This window comes from Nipponia nippon, unplaced genomic scaffold (assembly GCF_047370975.1).
Source record: "Nipponia nippon isolate SJK-2023a ecotype South Korea unplaced genomic scaffold, ASM4737097v1 scaffold_5, whole genome shotgun sequence".
Classification (NCBI taxonomy): Eukaryota; Metazoa; Chordata; class Aves; order Pelecaniformes; family Threskiornithidae; genus Nipponia; species Nipponia nippon.
In genome coordinates this window covers 35,614,904-35,635,683 of record NW_028262369.1, presented here as the reverse complement: position 1 = coordinate 35,635,683, position 20,780 = coordinate 35,614,904, and the positions used below count along the sequence as shown (strand labels likewise).

Sequence of the window (20,780 nt, the reverse complement as noted above, 5' to 3'; positions counted from 1 at the left end):
AACTCCAAATAGACAATAAAACACAACAGAAAATATGCAACTCCCACAGGCCCTTTCTTAGGATTACCCCGTTTGATTCACTATCAATGAATGTGTATCAGACTTGTATGGCAAAGTAGTTCAACAGAGTATTTCTTGCTTTCAACCTCTTCTTACAATTTTAATACATTTAGTTATGACCCATTTGCCTTTCAGTATTCATGTTCTCTAAGTTCAAAGCAGTCACTGTTAAAAAGACCAATCTTCTCACTCACATCTAAGCTATCACAGAGAGTTTTTTCTTGTTACAATTCATTCTTGTTCCAGTACTTTGTTTATTGGTGTAAATGCTATTGTTATGGGGTTATTATTAACCTGAAACTGAAGTATCAGATAAAATAGGGAGGGGGAAAAAAGAAAAAGGAAAAGGAAATGTAAATTCCAGTGTAATACATAACTCCTGTCTTCTCTCGGTAATTTTTCAAGTGCTTTTATAATCCCATCTTTCTATCCCCACTACTTTCTACCACATATGTGAAAGGCCTACTAGAACTAGCAGAGCCTGTAAGGAGCTGACTGTAAAGCAAGGACAGGAAAACTAGATATCAAAAGATGCAATGCGGTGTGAAAAGCAAACGGAAAAATCTCCTGGTAAGGTTTGCGTAGGTTCAAGCCAAACCCAAACCTTGTAACAGTATGAAGCAGAAGAGACCTGCTTTTTAGAGAAAAGGTTTCTAATGCAACCCCACCTGAGGAGGAAGAAATGGAAATAAAGTCATATTCATAATCTTGTGTGTGCGTATTTGCAAGCAAAATGCAGCATGGGACTACAGGCAGTGTATGCCTTAGTACACCAACTAAGCCAAGCAGATCCACACTGCTGAAAAGTAATCAGTTCAAAAGATCCAATTAAACATTTCACCATTTAGACAAAATAAATAGCCTGCAGCTATGCTTATTTACTAATGAAAACTTTAGTAGTGCGGCATCATAATATCTGAGCAATTTACACAAATTACTCACACTGAGTGAGTGTGAGCGTGGCATCACGCCTTGTGGGTTGAGCAGGTTTCAGGGGAGAAACATAGGGTTGGGTAATAATATCAGAGCTTTACAAAGGGGCGTTTATTTCTGAGGCGCAGTGCTAGAGCAGAGCATATAGAAAATCCATGTGAAAATCCTGAAGCACAGCATCTGATCCTTAGGCATAACGCTGCAAGAGACTTGCAGGAGAAGAGGCTCCCAGGTAGAGAGGATAGGATAAGAGTGAAAACCCTTTAAAATTCTTTTTTGCAGCACTGTCGATCTTTTTTATCCATGGCTTGGCATGAAGCATATTCATAATGTAGTTAAAAGTTATGTAACTTAAAGACATCTTCTGAGTCATTATTAAATGAGTAACTTGAAGAATTACAATATTGAAAACGTGTAGCTTTATCCTTCATGTTAATTTGCACAGATCTTAAATACATTTTAAAAAATCACCCACTTCAATTACTAAAATAAGGTATTTCAAATGACAGAAGTGATTTGTTACTGCAACTTCTGAAATGTAGAAGCCTTGGTACACTTTCCGTGTTCATGCTCCGACTGGACCTCCAGGTCAGTTCAATGCAAATTCAGCCTGACTCACTATGGCTCTTCTGGAGTTTAACACAGCTCTTCTGTTTCCAGAAATGCATATTCAACATAAATGTATCCTAGCTCTAACAAGAAAGTAAGACTTATTAATTTACAGAATTGGCCGCCGAGGCAACATGATTTCATGCAGTCCTTTGGTTTCCCTCTACAATGGACAGGATGAGGACAATTTCAAATGGGGGGTGTGGTGGAGGCAACCCTAACTGAACTTTAACACATGCATTCCCCTTGAATAATTAAAAATATTATAGCCTGTATCAATTAGGAGCAATTATTTATAAAAATGTTCACCTATTGCAGTTTGCATCTAGAAAAACGATCACATTTTTAACAAGGGAAATGGGAAATCGCTATGGGATGCCCTACTTAGATTAAATTAGCAAGAAACTTGTTATCAGACCATATAAAAGATACACCATAATAAGACGTGACCTTGCAGAACCTTGGAGCCAGTCTGTGATTTTTTTCCCCCTGTAACCCTTCCTAATTATCTGCAAAGTTACAGACCCTTTTGTGGCAGGTTATTTTTCTGTGAATGGTGAGGGGTTTGGGGCTTTTAAATATTTAATTAGCCTTCTGATATGAGAATTGTTGCACATGCCAACTGCTTCGATTTTCAAACTGTGTTCATCCTAATTATGTTCAGATTTAGATTGGTCATCCCAAACCTCTCACTCTTGTAATTATTTACTCCTTAAAGATCATTCAGCGGAGAAATATTTTTCACCCTTATGGCTCTTTGTTTCCACAAATGGCTTTTCTGGTCTGTTAATTACCCACTCAGAGGATTAGAGTTTGTAATAATGCAAGAGATCCTGCATGTAAGATGAGTTTTACAGGGTGAAAAAGAATAAATTGTTTTTTGTAAACTTGCCTCGGGGAATATCCCCTTTTTGGGTTATAATTTTCATCAACAGAGGCCATGTGCCCACTGCTGCATATCTACCAATTCCACAGGGCTACGGAGTGACTCATTTCCATGGCTCAACAGAACTCGAAGCAAAATGCTGAGCAAGAGGCCAAAAGACAACTTGGTTATTTTACGAGATTGATAAAAGTGCCATCTGCTAGCAAGATGGTACGGTCCTTTTTCTCATCATTTTTAATGCAGATTTCATGGCTTTAAAGTTATATATATTTAACTGGTAACTAATAATAAAATTACAACTTTTCTTATTTCATCTGCTGATTTTTTCCAGAAGTGCTGTCCCTTGGTAGGTCTTTAATCAACCCTGTAACAGTGGTGTCATTTCCTATTAAAATGTGTCTGAGAGTCCTCACTACAAATACTTTCTTTTCTTCTGAGAGGAATGCCTGTCACAAAAGCACTGTTATTCATTAACCACAGTGATGTCTGGATCTAATTATCATCTGGAAAGCTTGCAGGGCTTCCAGGTATAGGACTTTCCCTGCAAAAGTATCCTTCTGCTCTAACTTGGAAAGCACAATCCCACTTTCTTCTTTGTGATTTGCAGTTAAGGGATTAAGTTACTGATTTGAGCTGTGCACTTTCTGATTCCTGGAACTTCCGGTTTTAAACCCAAAAAAGTTTAGAGGCCTGCTTTTGTTTACTTGTTTTTACATCTGCAAAAATCCTGCATATTCTGCGGCTGGTTTTTATGCAAGTCAAGCAGATTCAACCTCTGTAAAAAACACATCAGAAAATTCACTGGCTTGGCTCTGTCAATGCACAGATAATCTTTAATTGTGTCAAAAATATTCATGATCTAATCCTTTTATCAAACTGTCTACCACTGAAGGAGTCTCATGTGCCTGCACAATTAAAAACCCCATGTTAGCCATACATAATACTGTGTTACATTTGATGCAAATCCTTTTCTATTGAAATAAGCACTGGGCTGACAGCAGGAAGTGACTGATAAGAAAGCAACAAGGCATTGCTGATGGCATGCATGATAACTGAGCACTAACTCATATGTGTTCTGTCTACAGCACATTACCCAAAGTGCTCCTGCTTTAAATGCGACTCCAGGAGGTGTTCTTTGGCTGTATCTCTGCCACAAAGGCAGCAAAATTATCTAAGAAAGCTAAATATACAAAGTAAATGATGTTTTTCATACCCACCAGTGATGCTGGCACTAGAATAATATACTGAAGGCAGTATCAGTGCTACTACATCCTAGATGAGAAAACACCTACAGCTTCACAAGTGTAATAGTACGGTTGAGTTCAATGCTGTTAAGAAATTCAGTAAACAGGGAAAGGTTATGGGTTCAGAACTGTCGCTTACAAGTCAGCCTAAATGAATGTATTAAATAGACAGAGGAAAAGGTGCACAAAATCTGAGTTATGGTGAAACAACCATTTTACAGTGCTGAAAAATATGTGTTTTAAATACACTTCAAAATTGCTCCTTCATCATATAGATATATATCACAAGAAGCAAGATATCTGAGAAGCAATGAACAGTAAGGTTAAAGATCACAGATTACTACTAAGAAAGGTATTGCAAATACAATGACAAAATACATATCTTGCCAGATGAAACGTTATACAGCTCGGTGTCATTAAGAAGTAGTAAGACTTCTTCCTGTAAGGTGTTTGAACTATATGACTTTGGTCAGGGCAGCTTGCTCAATGAAATGATTCTGCTACCTCATTTCTTTTAAAAATGTTACTGGACCTGTTTTGCCTGTGTACGTGTGTGTGTGCGCGTGCTAGAAGAAATTGAAATTCAAAGGTTCTGATAGCTACCGTATTATAGTGAAAACCTGGAAAAAAATACAGCTTTCAACAGTAAATCTGTAGTAAAGATTCTGCACTGCAAGTGTATTATAAAGCAGGTTTGACATGGAAAAATTCTACGTGAGAAGAACCTTTCCTCTGCGTTGATGTGTCTACAGCAGGCTAAAAATACACTGAATACTGAGTATTTGGTCTATGTAACACTCTTAAGACTGCATTAACTTCATTGCAGTAACTTGTTTTATAGGCTCAGTTCATCATGACCTATAAAATGTTAGGCTGAAGTGCTTTAAATATCTGCTAACACCATGTGCAAGCCTGGGAGTACAAGCCACTGTGCTGTGAAGCGGCAAAGACAGTACTCTTCTGAGAAAGTAGCACGCACTCTTATGTCACTGATATAAACAGGGTAAGCATGCTAAATAATGTATGAAACAGGCAGCCAATCTTTCTATAAAACACAAATTCTAGTTGAATTCTTTGTTTGATTTTATGTTACCAGTATGACACTAGTTTTTCAGACTGCTTCTTAAAAAACATAGTTGACTATCATACTAAATTATAGAACATACATGCAAACTCCTTTCATTCACAGTTATTATATGAAAAAAAAATAAAGACCTCTTTCATTTGTGGCCGTAGCATTTTTCCTATTTATTGTTCTGCAATACGTAGAAAATAAAATGCAAAGCAGGGAATTATCTATGTCTTTCGGTAATGATGGCCTATTTATTAAACAATTAGATTGCAATTTTATTATTAGAGAGAAAAAAAAGAAATGCTGTAAAATACTGTTATTGCTTGTATCTTTGATCCTTAAACTTTTCCATTCCAGCAACCTCATTAATGTCAAAATGCCATGAATATGGCCAGCCCTTTTCAGACTGTATAGCCTGGGCACAGGCAGAATCTATGGGATTCAATAAAGAAGTTTTTTCTTGTTGAATTCAACTAAAAAGCTTAATTGAGCCACAAAGGTCAGAAGGTTCTTTTTATTATAAGTAGGAGATTATTCTGTGGCAGAAGGAAATTTCCAGAATATGAGATCTGCTCATTTCTATACTACTCTGTACCTACTTTTTAATTTTTAAACCCATGTTACTCTTCTATTCCTTTCCTCTGAATTAAACAGCTTCACTGTAATAATCTTTAAATTCTATTTCCTTTGTGTTACTAATGAAAACTTTCCACTTTCATCACTACTGCTGACTTTATAACACTAAAAAGTACTCATAATTTACTTACATATATTTAATTCATATTAATCTGTCCTAATTTACGATCTATACCCTGCTCTGCCCATCTTCATGTACCTTTTCCATGTCAGTTCTGTTTACTAAGTGATATTCAACGGATTTCCTATAATGCAATGAACCTTAACAGGCAGCTTTTAATTGTCTCGCATAGGAAACCACATCACTATTAATTCCACAGCAACAGTATAAAATAAAACTATTGCTTCTCAGACTCTAGAGCAATTAGACCTCTCGGCTATTTGGCTAACTCTGCTTCATGATACCCAGTGCAGTTAATTATATTTTTTGATGTTAATAGTCTCTGTCAGTTTCAAGCATAACTCCTCTTTGATGAATATTTAAATTATATTTGAATAAAAAAATAATCTTGGTTACATTTCATATTCAGCAGTCATCACAGCTTAATAAAGGTCTCCTCAGCAAGGGTTGAGATAAATGGCTATATGAACACATGTATAAAGTCCTAAATCAACTTATCAGATAATGTAGCTGTTTTGGCTAAGTATTATAGAGGATATATTGGGGTGGGAGGAATTAATAGGCTTCAATTATTACAGTATTATTCTATACGAACTAAATTTGGCACAGTAATATGTAAGTAAATCACAATTTTTTTAATAATAAAGTTCTAAGTACAACTAAACCAGGAACTTATCTTGGCTAGACTAGAAATGTGAAAACTATAAAATTCATACAAATTCCTCCAAGAGAACACAACATTCAACTGAAAGATGTTGAAGGTTGAGCAATGTTGTCTCAGTCAAGTTCTCAAAAACATTAGTAAATTACCAGGAGAGGTAACTACATACCCAAAACATATAGTATATGATTAACTGTAGGCTAAACAGGGTGCACACCCAGTAGAGCGCCTTTCAGAAATGAGAAAAAAAAACCTAGAAAATCACAGGCTGAAGCATGTATTCTATATGATGATCAAATATACAAAAACAGCATATAATAATTAAAAATTTATGTATACATATGTATAGTTATTTATATTTATTTTCACCCATGAACAGCAAGGAAAGACTGATGAATATGTATATACGATCCTGCCAGATAAGATATACACTGACTTAAGAATTTGATGGTGTTTTTGCCAATAACAAAGGAAAGAAAACAACTGAAATATAAGATATGAAAACACTAAATAAAAGATCAAGCTACACCCTGGTAAAATAATAAATCCAATCTTTTTTGAAGTAAACTAAATCTAAATTTTAAATGTCTTTAGTTGGTATCAATGATCCTTTTGTTGTTTCCTTTGTAGCTTGTCCAATGCCGTGATTACAGCAACACGTGTGTTATGTGCTTGCTAATGTGTAATATAATTTCTTCTGCAGAAAATAATACTAGAACGCAATGCAAAAAGATGATCAAGTACCACTCACAGCTATTTCACCTTACCTGACTGCTCAGAACCTCGTAATATGAGGATTGGTATTTAATTTACTAAGTAATGCCACGATGGAACAACCCCATTAATAAACCCCCCTATTTTTAAAGAGTAAACTGGAGCTACTACTTTCATATTAAGAATTAATGGTAGTGAAAATACACAATGCCAGATAAGGTTCTTCTTAGTCATGGGTGTTACTGTTTTTTTTCTGAAATAAAGCCAAGAACTACGGTATGCTTCATGAATATTCTAGGCTCTGTGATTATGCCTAGTTCATGAAAATAGGCTATGTGTATTTCTGCTTTTTTCTTTACATTTGAGTCATAACTAAGTCTTGTGACTAACACACAGAAAACAAAACAAAACAAAACAAAAATCAATCTGGCCATGGCCTGGTATTGTGAAAAGCTTAATTTAAAAATAAAGAGTATTTTAAGCTTCTGCTACATCAAAATACTCACGGGAATGACTGCCGTACTAAGACCTATGTCTGTTTCAGATGAGTAGACGCCTTCATTTTTAAAGGATGCTTAAAAAAAGATATCTAATGTTGATAATCTTGTACGGTAAATGTTTTGTGAAGCAGTTGTCAGCAAGCTGAAACAGAAACCGCTGGCATGCCAAAGCAATAGAAGGCCCTCGTACATGAGAAAAGCATCAGTACCACAGCAACTCTGATGTGCATAAATTCCGAGCATGTACCTTATCCACATCAGCCTGTACTATCCTATCATCAACACTGGTATTTCCCTGACACGAAAAGGACAGATATGCAAGCTTTTAATGACCAGAGAGTAGAAAAAGGCAAGGTATATCTCTTGTTCTGGGACACTTTTCACTACATAATATCTTTGACAAAGGGAGGCAATCTTCGTCTGCAGAAGGAAAAGCAAGGGAAAAAGCAAGGATAGCAGCAGGGGTCAGCAGAGCCCTTGTCTAAGCCTGGAAGACCCCCGAAGTAAAGTGCGCCATTACCACTATTACAGTCATTTGTGAATGGCAGAGGATAAAATCCTGCCCGTGAAAACTGTTTTAAATCACATTAAGAAATGCAAATCTGGAACGTGCTACAGTTTAAACAGAGAATCAACCTTGCGCCCTGTCTGAGGAAGCTGTTTTTGAGGTACTAAAATGCTTCTTTGTGTTGTAAAGGCTTGAATTCAGCTCTGCAGTGATCCCACAGCAGGTTTTGCCTTCGAGGTTTGCTTTTGGCTAGACCTTTTCACTCCAGTGAGTGAGATTAACCAGTTATAGGAGATTTACCCACTGTCCCTCCAAGCCTGGAGTCCAGTGGAAGATTTTCTTCATTCACTCACGTTATGGAACAGACCAAACTTGTTTTCACTTGAAAGGACCCTACTATGGTATTTCTTCTGCAGACCTGACAAGCAGGAACAAAATGGAGGGCTTGACAGATGTGTCCTCTTCAGAGGAGAACCCATTTTGTTTTCTTTCAAAAATGTCTCACTCAATAAATATCGGATTTTTCTAAACGACGTATTTGTTGGACATGTGAATAGGTGGAAAAGAATGAACACCTCCACTCTCCCACTCCCCCGTTGGGAAGGACTAAGAAAAAAATAAAGTCTCAGGAGAAGGAATGGATACGCTGCTTCCTTCAGCTTTCCCTTGATCACTCTGTGGGGCAGGGGGCACTTTGCCTACATTTTGCAGACCCTCCGTGCAAGCGCAGCTGTCTTGCAGAGAGATGATGGACATAACAGGTTAAGAGTATTACCATGTGAGAAAAGTTCATGGTAACAAAAACCCAAGCATGAACTCTTCACTCGTGTCATGATGGACATGGTAATTGAAGGTACATGTGTTCCATGTGCTATAGATAGGACAGGATAGTGCAAAAGAAAAAACACCCACTGCTGAAAAGGATTTATTCCTCTTTAATCCTTTAACTTTTTTGCAGCAATGTTTTAAAAGGGAAGGGTATTTAAAAAAATTACAGTTCCCTAAGTTCATCTATTATACCTAACATCTTTTTATATTTATGCTTACATATTATCATGAGGTTTGCTTTGTTTGTGCATATTTAAAAAGCAAAATGATACTGATTAAATATGTTTAGTAAAGATGTAAAGATCACATAAAGCTACAATTATAGTATAAATTGTAGATGAAAATAGAATTTCACGGCCATTTCAGTGCAGGATTGAGGTAACCTCCTTTCTGTTGCAGATCAAAAATAAACTGAATATACCAACTGTGAGATTATATGTTTTAATGTGGAGGTTTGCATGGTCTGCAAAGTCTGTAGTTTTTTGGAATTCTTCTTTTTAATGATCACAACTATGCTCTCAGTATCAGATCACAAGTTCCTATTTAAAAATTTGAAGTATTTTAGCCTTATTAGGAGGTAAACAATGTTTTCTTTCTGAAGTTAACATTAATTTGGCTGTCAACATTAAATGCTTGAATTTTGCGTCTAAGTAAATGATTCCATAGATTCAGAGTTAATAAGCTGTATTTTCTTTAAATACAAAACATTAATTTTTTACAAGCCCCACCAATAGCTATGACTGTAAATTACTCAAAAAATAAGATGTACAGATTGGAATGGACCTGACTTTTTTTAATATTGGATTTCTCAAGATTTAAAATTATATTATTCAAAATTATTATCTGCCACACTACCCAAGTATTTATTTAAATACAGAGGCAAAAAATATCATCTAATTGCACTGTACTGGAATCCAAAGATAGTTATGGTGTATAATCTTTAAAATAATAATAACTTTTCCTAAACAAAAAGTTTAAGACTAGGAAAAATTATTCCTACTAAAAAAAGACTATTTTAAATTCAGAAGAGAAAGGTCCCAGCATGCAAAAACGCATCTTAGCAGCTTATTGTTCCACTTTAAAATTACATACACAATATGCCTTCACCTTTGAAATCGATTTTATGTACTTACAAGTACTTTTAAATATCCATTATTATTTTAAGCCAATAAAACAGAAATCCAAACACTATGTGGTATCTATGTAACCCTTAGTGCCTGTTCTAACAAAAACCTACAGTCCATCCACCTGCAGCTGCAGAGTAGGGCTTTGAAGTTGACGCTGGTGCAGAAAGTCCCCATAAGCGCACAGGCGGTTTGAATATAACTCACACAATCCACCTGCAATCTGCTTGCAACAGAAGTGGACTTAAGACTAGGTCATAAGTAAATTTTATCATGTTAATTTTCAAATCACTGCTGCGCCTATAAAAAGCAGTACTAGTTAGCCTTATCAACTTCAAAGTCTCATGACAGTTTCTGGCTACAGCCACACAAACACACTTTATGAGCGAGCAACTAGAGCAATTTCCTCAGGCTGCTTTGCACCCTCTGCTCCCTGTTCATTTAGTTTCTTTTTAAACGAAGAGGAAACAGAGGAGATTTGTCCCTGCTAAAGGACAGCAGAGCACCAAGGAGTCTGACTATTTTAAGGTCTAACTGCCTGAAACGTGGGTCCTCAGCCACTCACTTAGACTACTCCCTCGCCAAATATTCTAGAAATAAGCCCATTTCTATATTCAACTTTAGTGTGTGGTAGGACCTCTCAAACTTGACTGTATGCAAATGCTGGGGTTAATTATCAGAGAAGTGTGAAAGGAGAGAGAGATTTTCTAAAGGTCTAGTCTCTTTCTTCAAAGCTTTAATTTTAACCGTGCCAGTCTGAAGTTTACACGGAATCTAAATACATCTGAAAGACTTTATTCTAGAATAATTGGGATGTAATTTCAATCAGGGACTAAAAATTTAATAACTACTTTACAAAGGTAAAAGCAAAGCAATGAAGTCATTAGTGTTCTAGTCAGGCTTCCTAGGAAAGAATTAAGTTAAAAATCTTTTGAGAACTGCAGAAAAGAAAGAAAAGGGAAGGAGAAAAGATTAAGTAGCAGCTTGTTCTGAGAAAGAGGAGCTGATGCATCAGAGGACACTGGCAAAGTTTGTGTGATAGTATCTCAAATTCTCTGGAAGGGGAGCAGGGCATGTGATTACATGGCTTTGTGTTAAACTGGAAACCTCATCTTATTTTTCAATCTTCAGATTTCACAGTATTGATCTCATTAAGCTAGTGTTTTCACGTTGTAACTGCAGTAAATGTAGTTGCTGTGCAAAAGCTCTGGAGTAATGCTGCAAATGAATGATGAGTATTTAATAATTGCCGTGGAACTACATTTAACTGCAGGTCTAAACTGAATTGAGTGGTCAAACACAGTGGTAAAAACACTGCTGGCTGAAGCGATAAAAACATGTCATTAGTCCTTAAAAGTAAACACTCTGAGATTTTAAGTAGCAATATAGAAACTATTGCTGCTTATTTCTAAAGGTAAGGAAGAAACATTTTCCCTGGGATCAAATGTTCTAACGGATTGTTTTTTTCTAGTCAGTTTAATAAAATAAAAAAAAAACCACAATGAATCTGATAGTCCTTCAGGTGATATTTTTCTATGCAATTGCTGCCATCAAAATACAGCTGATACGATACTTTTAGATATCAGATCAAGGACACGTGCTGAGTACCAAACAACAGTTTGCCTTAGACAACAAAAAATTATGATCACCAATGCAGTTATAAATAAATGAGATACAAGAACTTTTAATATTTCATAAGAAATTTGCAACATTCTTCTACGCTTGCAATGTAGCACAAATTGAGCAATTTTGAGAAAAGATTAAACATGGCAAGAGACAGCTTTTTTACTTAATGACAGGATCTGAGAAAGAAAACTACAAAAGCCAACTTCCAAATTACTATAAATGCCAGACAAAAATAGAAAGCAGAGTGTCAAATGATCTTTGACATTTGTTCAGACAAAAAAAAAAGCACAAAAATTAAAAACTCTCTCTGAGCAAAGATATTCTGAACCAATGTCATACATGTGATCACAACTTCATGTTAATCTGTTGAAAAAGGGTGGAAGATTGGGGAAGTTCAAAAATACTCTCTGCTATCATAAACTTACAGTTGATTAATTGAAAGGGGAGGATTAAAATTTCAGCTTTCCAATAACAGTTTGATGTCACTTTAAGCAAGATTGCGCCTCTATATTTGTCTCTGACTACCTTAATCTGTATATCTGCAGTGAACATAAGGAGGACTTTGATCAAAACACAACATGCATTTTACACAACAAGGAAGTCTACAGAGAGGCACTACATTTACAAAAGCAATTGAAGGTGGTTTCAAAGGGAGTTGACAGATTAGAGGATGATGACACTGCTACTGCGGTCTCAATGGAAATCTGGCTTGATCTAATTAACAACAACGAACTAGAACCACAAAAAGATAATTCAAACATGATTTAAAGAAGTTATATTACCTTTCTAATAGCATACTGATGGAGCCTTTCCCTTACTGATCACAGAACAAGTCACAGGTTGAACACAGAACAAGAATAAAAGGCCTGATATCCTTAATTTACCTCCAGCATTTGAAATTGAAGCCTGAGATCTAGCCCAAATATTTGACTATAGAAGTAGAGAACATCCACATATTCACATGAAAGTGATAAAAAATTTTAAGTCACACTCACGACAACTTGAGTGAATTGGGAAATCAAAATGGGAGATTATTTTTAAGATGTGACTATATGTTACTGAGCGCTACCACGTTCAAACAGAACACAGTAAATGAAGCACAGCATGCAGGACAACTTCCATGTTTCATTTGACACATCTGTGTACATGCACCAGAAAGCTCTCAGCTTAGTCCCATCCCCCTTTTGTTCAGATTCCTCACCCTAGGAAAAAATGCATGGGGAGGGAAACTTCTCACCAATCCTGAACTTACTCAGGCTTGTAGTTTAAGCCAGCAACAATGCCAGTGACTGATTCGTGCTGACGTTTCCACAATTGTCAGTACTAGGTGACTGCTGCCCATGTGCGGCCTGTAGCACAGGCATTTCTGTGAATCTTAGTTCTGATGCACCTTTTGTACTAAAAACACTCTTCTGACCGATTGCCTTCTCTGAATGACAATTGCTGCCACTAAGACAATGTAACTTGTGCTTATATGCATATATGCTTCTGTACGCCCATGTATAAAGACATATAATCATCCTTGCATTTAATCATTCTGGCATTTTGCATTGGATGCATTTTACAGGTGGGAACTATGGCAATGATTTACAGCATTCATAGGAAATGTGTAACTTTGCCAGGGAATGTAGAAGTTACTGAAAAATGCAGCAGCCATTTGGACACATTTTGAGTGCTGTTTGACCACCTAAAAGACAGGAGACAGAGAATCTCCAAATAAGTGAACTGTTCCATTCTCCTTGCAGTTATCTTCCTGCTTTTTAACTTTTCCTCACAGAATTAAAAAAAAACCAAAAACCCACCTCTCTAATTGCAACTGGCCTTTTTATTTCCTTTTAATATTACTAGATAGAAATAATACTACCTCAACAGCAAACTGGCAACCCCAACTCAGCATTTCCTACAGTATATACCTCTTACCGTATTAATTCAGGCATTTTTCCTCTTTACTCCTCAAAATGATATACGTATTTTTACCTTTGTGTCATAATTTTGTAGGCGTCTGGAAGGAAGCATTCCGTGTTCTCCATCTGGAAAGGGTCAGCATCACAAATCTTGTCATCTGTCCGTCCATAGTTAGCACTTTCTATCATAATAACATCACTTCCCGGACACCGGAGGTCAATGGAGTAGCCTTCGCAGGAGAGCTCCCGCCTAACCAAACCAAACGGTAGCGCTGCTCGGCTGAAACCTGGAAAAAAAAAGGAGAAAAAAAAAAAAGGGATTGAGCCTAAAGGATGTTATTGCATTGGACTATTCTTCTTCTGTCACACAGGCACTAACTCTCCTCAGTATGCTAAAGGAAGTGCACCTTTAAACAGTTTGACCTGGTACCATGTTAAGTGAAGCATCTTTCATGAAACCGTTACATTCCTCCACCACTGCTGCTGTGTCCTTAATCTGGGAAAGGAGGAAATTCCTCTTCACTTCTTCTAACCCTTGCCATGGCGGACAGTAGCACCTGTCTGCACGGCTATATTGCAGTTTCCTGTTTCCACCTCTATTCTCCCTGCTTCTTTCTCCCCTCTTTGGGCACAGTCAGACAGGCCGTGTCTGAAAGTGGGAAGCAGCAGAGCAGGCAGGATTTACAAATGCAGAAGTGATTTTAAAAAGAAGAACCTAACAACAAAAAAACAAAGCCGTAATTCGAACTTCATTAGTCTTTCTTAATTTGTATCTTCCTTTCTCCGGGAAGACTTGGTTTCTTTTGCTTAGCTATTTTATGTCCCCAACATGGACATATCTATGCCACCAGACCCAATATACATGCTGATACTTTACCTAGTTGAACTTCAGTGCTCCTTACTGTGCCTTTTACAAAAACCACAAACAGCTAAGATTTTGAACAAATATATTAATGATCAGTACAGCAAGCTGCAGATGTGCACTGTATAAAATCTCCTTGTCCCTCCAAAAAATTCCATATGTGTTTCAGGGAATTCTCATTTTTAACATGGTTTTCTGCATGAGAGAATTCCTAAAACCAGGTAACTTCTCTAAGAGCAATGAAGCAGTATCAAATGCCTTAGAAACAAAACAATGGTCCAGATATTCATCCAGATGTTTTGCCTTTTGCAGACATTTCTTTAGGCAAAAAATATATTGCGTCAAAAAACAACTGTAGCTGTATACTACACTTTCTTGTACACAGATGCTAGTGTATTGTTATTAAACAGAATATTTCTGTTTCTTACAAAATGTGTGCATTACTGTCTTTTGGAAGACAAGTTGGGTAACATGATAGTGTTCAATACCCATTTCTTTAAAATAGTAAATCCTTTCTAAATTCTCAACAGAATCACAGATATTTCCTATTTTTAAAAAAAAAGTCATCCTAATGCAGTAGCACAAGGCCATTAATATTTCAGTGCAGGCTGCTGGAGACAAGTTGTGACAGCAAAGAGAAACAGCTAGTAAGTATGGAAAGCTGGAGCTCTACGGTGTTTTGAAGGCAAAGAAAATAAACTTTTCTTTAAAAGTATGATGCGTTAGAAGAGGCAAGGAAGCAAGGATCTAAAAAGATCAAGAACAACTTGAGATAACCCCTTGATAGTAAATTTTCACACGAACCAGAGGTTGTCACTTTTTCTACTGAATTAATGATCTGTGGATTAAAACTCCTACTGTATGAAGATGATTATGATTATCTGTTAGGACTGCAAAAAAGAGCCGTTGATAATGATCATGCCAGTGTCAGGATGTGGCTCCCTGGCAGCCAGAGCCCATCTTCCCGTCCGCTCCTCCTCTGCCTGCACACCACTGCCTTCCCCTTTGCACCAGCACCAGCTTTTGTCCGACTTGTGTAGTAAACTAATGCGAGGGGCCGGTCTGACGCTAACCTCTCTCTACTGCTGAAGAACTGATGAGGTCTCACAGGACCAGCTCCTTGGCTGGGCGGCAATTCACCCCGGCGCAAGGGGAAGGCCAGAGTGCAGCAACCAGATCTGCCTTTACACTACATATCCTACACGAAATGGGTGTCATTACTCTGCCAGTATGTTTCAGTATTTGTTAATAAGGGAAGAAGCCATATTGCTGTAGAAAGCACCACAGTTCTACCTCAAATTCACTCCTGGCTGTCAGTTTGGCTACACGTACTACGCGCAATAGCAAAGACTATTATTAGTGGCTTTCTTAAGTATCATGAGCTGAAAGCTGGAAAGAGCTAAAACACAAATCCATCACATTAACACCCTATATGTTCCTCCCATGCAGCAAATTAATACAACGAAGACAGAAGCTGCTCACGGCTCAGCGAGGGCGTGAAATGGGCACAGAGAGGGGTACGCGCAAAGCCCCCACCACACATGCATACAGCAGCTCCTTTGATTAATTACCATCACGACAGCTGCGGTGGGACCAAATATAACGCTGCTAGTGACTGCCATTCGTACATCCTACCGCTCCTGTCAAATTTAATGCTGTCCACATAAAGCTCATCCCTCCAGCTGGCAGCAATGGTGCCTGTATCTCCTGCACTCAGCAGGGCTTCCCCTGGCATGAGGCATTGCCACGGCCTGGCTGGGGAGTCTGGCCTCCCCCTCCCTCCCTCCCTCCCTCCCACGGGAGCCCCACACGTGCTGTCACATGGACGCATGGCCCCACTTTTGGGTTTCGATCAGCAAGAAGGGGAAGAGAGGCTTCGGCTGTCCAAAGGGGATTTTTGCAGAAGAGCAGAGTGGGGAGGGACGGGAGTGTGTAGGGTACAGCCGATGAGGTGTCAGTAGCTATGCATGCAGCATCTGTGCGGCAGCAGGTCAAACGTATGGATCGGTATGGGGCCAAGGCTGACAAACCCACACTGAGCTACCTGTGACGAGTACTGAACCCCTACTGCAGATCCTACAGCACAGCCTCCACTTCTGCTAGGAAATACCTTGAATCCAAACACGAGACCGCCGCAGTTTGTTACAGAGATCAGCTGCCTGCAAATCTTATTTCATCATCTATGACAACTGCTATAAGTACTATGAATGTGTTTTATCCTGCAATTTTTTCCCCCTGCAGGCATCCATGAGAAATTCTGTATTAGGACAAACATTAAAAATACTAGAGCAACATTAGATCACTTCACAGGCAACAGAGGACACACCTGAGATTGTAATGTAGGTGTTATATTGTAAAAGCAGCAAGCAATAAAGCAAAACAATGCAGCATGCATTAGGTGGGGAGACCGCTCTCACGAATCTCTATGGCGCAAAAAGAATTTTAACTGAATAAAACAAATAAATTTAAAGTCCACTAACAAAGCTGTTGTGATCTTTATTCTGAAGCTTTATTTGTAATCTTTTCCTATCAACAAAGAAAAAATAAGCATATCAACAAGCAAAGTGTACTTCAATCCATCTTGCAACCCTGACAATCGAACGAAGAACTAGTGGGAGGCCCTGTGAGCGAAAAATCAATATTGCAGCTTTGTGCCGTGCAAATGTGAATACTGCCAAATAGCAGTGCTTAGGGTAAAATGAACTGTTTTGCTCCATTTTCTCCTCTCTGAACAAATGATTTTGAAACGACAGCTTTTTTTGGAGCTATAAAATGTCAAGCAATAACTCCCTCCGCTTTAGGCAAGTGATTGGAATAAATACCTCTTGGCAACAGGTGCAATGACTTAGGACTGAAATTCATTTACATTCAGGAGATAATTCCCGATAAACAGATGCACTGCCACAGGATGGAAGTTTGAACGACCAGCATCTGAATGCTACCGCCTGCTTCTGCATCATTCCAGAGCTTTTTAGACGTAAGTATGTGGCTCTGTCAATAATTACTGTTGTCACTGGTAACTCTGTATCTCCAATGCAATTCCTCATGAATATTTTCAACACTATTTTCTAACCAACCTGCATTCAACCTGCTGCTTGCCTTACTGTACCTTGCATAAACCTCTTGTTTGGCTCTCCTCCTGCAGTTGAAATCAACATTCCTCCTCTTCCCGCTAATTGCTTCAAGGCAAACTGTGCCATGGATGACACCGCTCAGCTGCCTGCCGCCCAAGAATGCAAAGTGCTTCCCGATTGCAGAGACCTTTCTGGTGCCGGGGCTGGGACTTCCAGCACAACCTAAACATTAACTCAAGTAAGCGTCTGTTACCAAAGGCAGCATATGCTGTCTCTGATTCATTCGCGTTTGTATATATTAATCAGTGTTGTGTGTGTGTGGTTTTTTTTTTAAATTGAAGAAGATTAATACCTAATGAGAAAAAGAGCTTGGTTTCTGTCCTGCTGACTATTTTGATTATAGGCAAGTCTCCTGGCAAACATATGTTTCCTGCACGTTTTATCTGCTCACAAATTAGTTGAGTGCAGGCTCTTTACTGAAAGAACAAAATAAACTGCCTTTGCAAAATTGCATTTCTAAGAAAAAAAAGGTAGAGGGGATTTTCAGTGGCAATATACATTCTTTAACGCTTTGTTGATCAATCCATGCAGAAAAATACACCGAGAAAAAAATCTAAATGAAACATCACAAACAAAAAGCTTTCCTCTTATACTTTAGTCTATGAAATGAAAAAATGCAAGTCCTATGAAAGAAATGTAACTCAGAACCGTGTTTCAGAAATACGTTAAATTCGCATTTGGCTAAAAATTGTTTTATAGAAGTTTGCAATGCCTTATTTATGGTCTTGGCTCTTCATAAGAAATGATTTGTCTTTAGAAAGATAACCTAAATTTGTCAAAGTGGAAAGAAAAGTTAATAATTCACAGCATCCTGCCCACTAGCATACCATCTTTTTGAGCTGTCAATAATAAGAGAGTGTGCTAAGTTGGGTAGATAAAAGCAAAAAGGCACCACCACATTTGAATGTTCACCCCATACAGAGGAAAAATAGTGGAATGTAAACAGGCTAACATCAGTACCCCTCGACATCAGAAGCAAGGAACCTTTGATTAAAACTTAAAGCACAGAGAAAGTCAACATGGAAATATAAAATTATTTCAAAGAATGCAGATACTGGAAGAACTGAGAATCCAAAACAAATCTTTGCAGAAATAAATATATATGTCTCTGCGAGCAAGGGAATATTGCTTCTTGTGTTATTTGGCTCTAACAGAAAGGTCTTTTGAAAAGAGCACATCTTTTCAAACAGAATGTTTACAGTTGTCTCTTTCACAATCTCTTTTATTTTACCAAATCATGCAACATGATGATTCAAGTTCTACACAAGATGAAGTGATGCATCTTGGGCAGCATTTCAATAATATATGTTCAACAAATGAAAAGCCCGACGAAAACTGTGCTGAGAATCCTCTCCTTCTCCCAGCGAAGTGTGTACGTGCATGCACGGAGGGTGCACAGAGACAGCTGAACATACTTCGCCATCTGAAAATCATGCAAATGCTCAACATGGGCTCTGTAAAGCTTTTGTAATTTCACAGAAAAGCCTCAGCATCCTGCAGTTTCTAAAGAATCCCACGAACTCTGTCAAGGGAGACTTTTCTCCCCGTCTCTCAGCACCGTATATATTTCACACAGACAACCATGCTATTTTGTTAAACAGCTTTTAAATTATCCAATCCTGGTCAACAGATCACTACCAACTACAACAAAGACAGAGGCAATTTAAATGACAACTGTGCTTTCTAATTCTATCTTTGAAGGAAAAAAGTCATTCTGGCAAGCATGTCTATTAAAAGATTACACTGGCACAGTAAGAGCTTCTGATACTGCACAGAGGTCTGGAGTTCACAGCACTCAGCTCTTCTTTCAGGGAAACCCAGCAGCCAGCGCACAGCCAGCCCGCGCTGCAGCCCGGCAGACAAAACCCCACTGTTCAGTCAGGGTAAAATTAGGCAGGAAGCGATCATTTCAAAAATATTCTCCTACAGCTGTATTCTTTGCCATTTTAAGTATATACTCATTATTTTCATTTAAGATGCGGGAAGGAGGGGACATCTACAGAAAAGGGATTATTTAGTGAAGGAAATCTATTTTCTAGTAAAAGACATCTTTCTCATTTTTTTAACTCATTAATAAAAATGGGATTAACTCAAAACAAGGTACATGAAAGTATGTTCATTATTTGAACTTTAACAAAGAGGCCCAAAGCCCTTAAGAAGAGACTTGACCATTTAAACGTGCACATAAATTACACTGAAGCAAGGCAACTATTTAATTGAATAAATTAGCTGTGAGGGGTGATTTTTAACACTGGTTTCTAGACTTCAGCTTCTCAGACATACCGTTTCATATTTTAATTACTTGGCTAAAATCTGGAAGCCTGTCTCTTACAAAATAAAAATATGAATTGCCATCAAAAAAAGCTTTTAGAAATATTAAGTAACTAATGATGGCTTTTTATCGATAATTTTTACATTTTATTAGATTGTGATTTAGTCTTAAAAAATTCTAGAATTTTAAAAACCTTTGTCAAATGTTAGTGTTTTTCAAAATTCAGTGTGAGCAGCAGAATTACAACAGTAAGTAATTTTCTGTAATTATATACTTAATATTCAGTGTACATAAACATAAAGCGCAGTATGTCTGATTAATGAAATTCAGGACAGAAGCCTGAGTTACGCCCTCTGACTCACACCAGGATGGGTCCTGCCTTCCAGGTTCACTGAAACTTATTACAGTTTTCCTCTTATGTTTTCCAGTCTCTGTGCAATTCTCAAAAATATCCCTGTGAGGCTCTCTTCAGCAAAAAAAGAGTCAGGGCTTACCTGCTTTCTGCACCTTGTTGAATGATTCAGCAAAACCTAGAGTGAGCAGCAGCATCTCTGCCGTTTAATGTAACAGCGTCGATCCTTCGTGTGTACAGCTGGCAAGGATCGCATTTAAATTCTCCTAAACAGCTCTCACCCCTCATTCAGAAGGGCGAGAATACGTCTCTCCAAGGTAGCAGAATTAAGGGTTTTTTTGGATTGTGTTTTTGTTGGGGTTTGTTGTGGTTTCTTTTTAAATAGCAGGAGAGAAAAGAGTGCTACGGAGATCTGCAGACTGAAGTCCTTCAATCATCCAGAACAAGAACAGCCCAGACAGCAGCCGTGCACGCATCCCCACATTAGTCCATCATGTCTCAACCCTATTTTGAAGGAATCACCACTATGGGAAAAGAGATAGTTTGGTCTTCATGCCCATTTAATCCTTCACCTCCCTGCTGAGGCTGCCACAAGAGTGCTAATTAATGCTAAACTGTGAAAATGGGCTTCTGCACTTTGAATCCAGCCACACTGAAACTGGATAGAAACCACTAATTCCTTTAATGAAAGTCACCAAACCAGAGCCTGGTTCCTGGCAGCATTTTAGCAATGC

At 37.9% G+C, this 20,780-nt stretch overlaps 1 protein-coding gene across 7 annotated transcripts in view; it reads right to left on the bottom strand.

Moving 5' to 3' along the window:
• The window catches only part of ADGRL2 (adhesion G protein-coupled receptor L2), a 395,707-nt gene that overhangs the window by 60,322 nt on the left and 314,605 nt on the right, over window positions 1-20,780 (bottom strand). For all 7 annotated transcript variants that reach the window (XM_087730654.1, XM_087730655.1, XM_087730657.1 and 4 more), the window contains one exon: window positions 13,500-13,713. In XM_087730654.1, coding sequence (XP_087586780.1) covers window positions 13,500-13,713 — 214 coding nt within the window. The remainder of the gene's footprint in view (window positions 1-13,499; window positions 13,714-20,780) is intronic.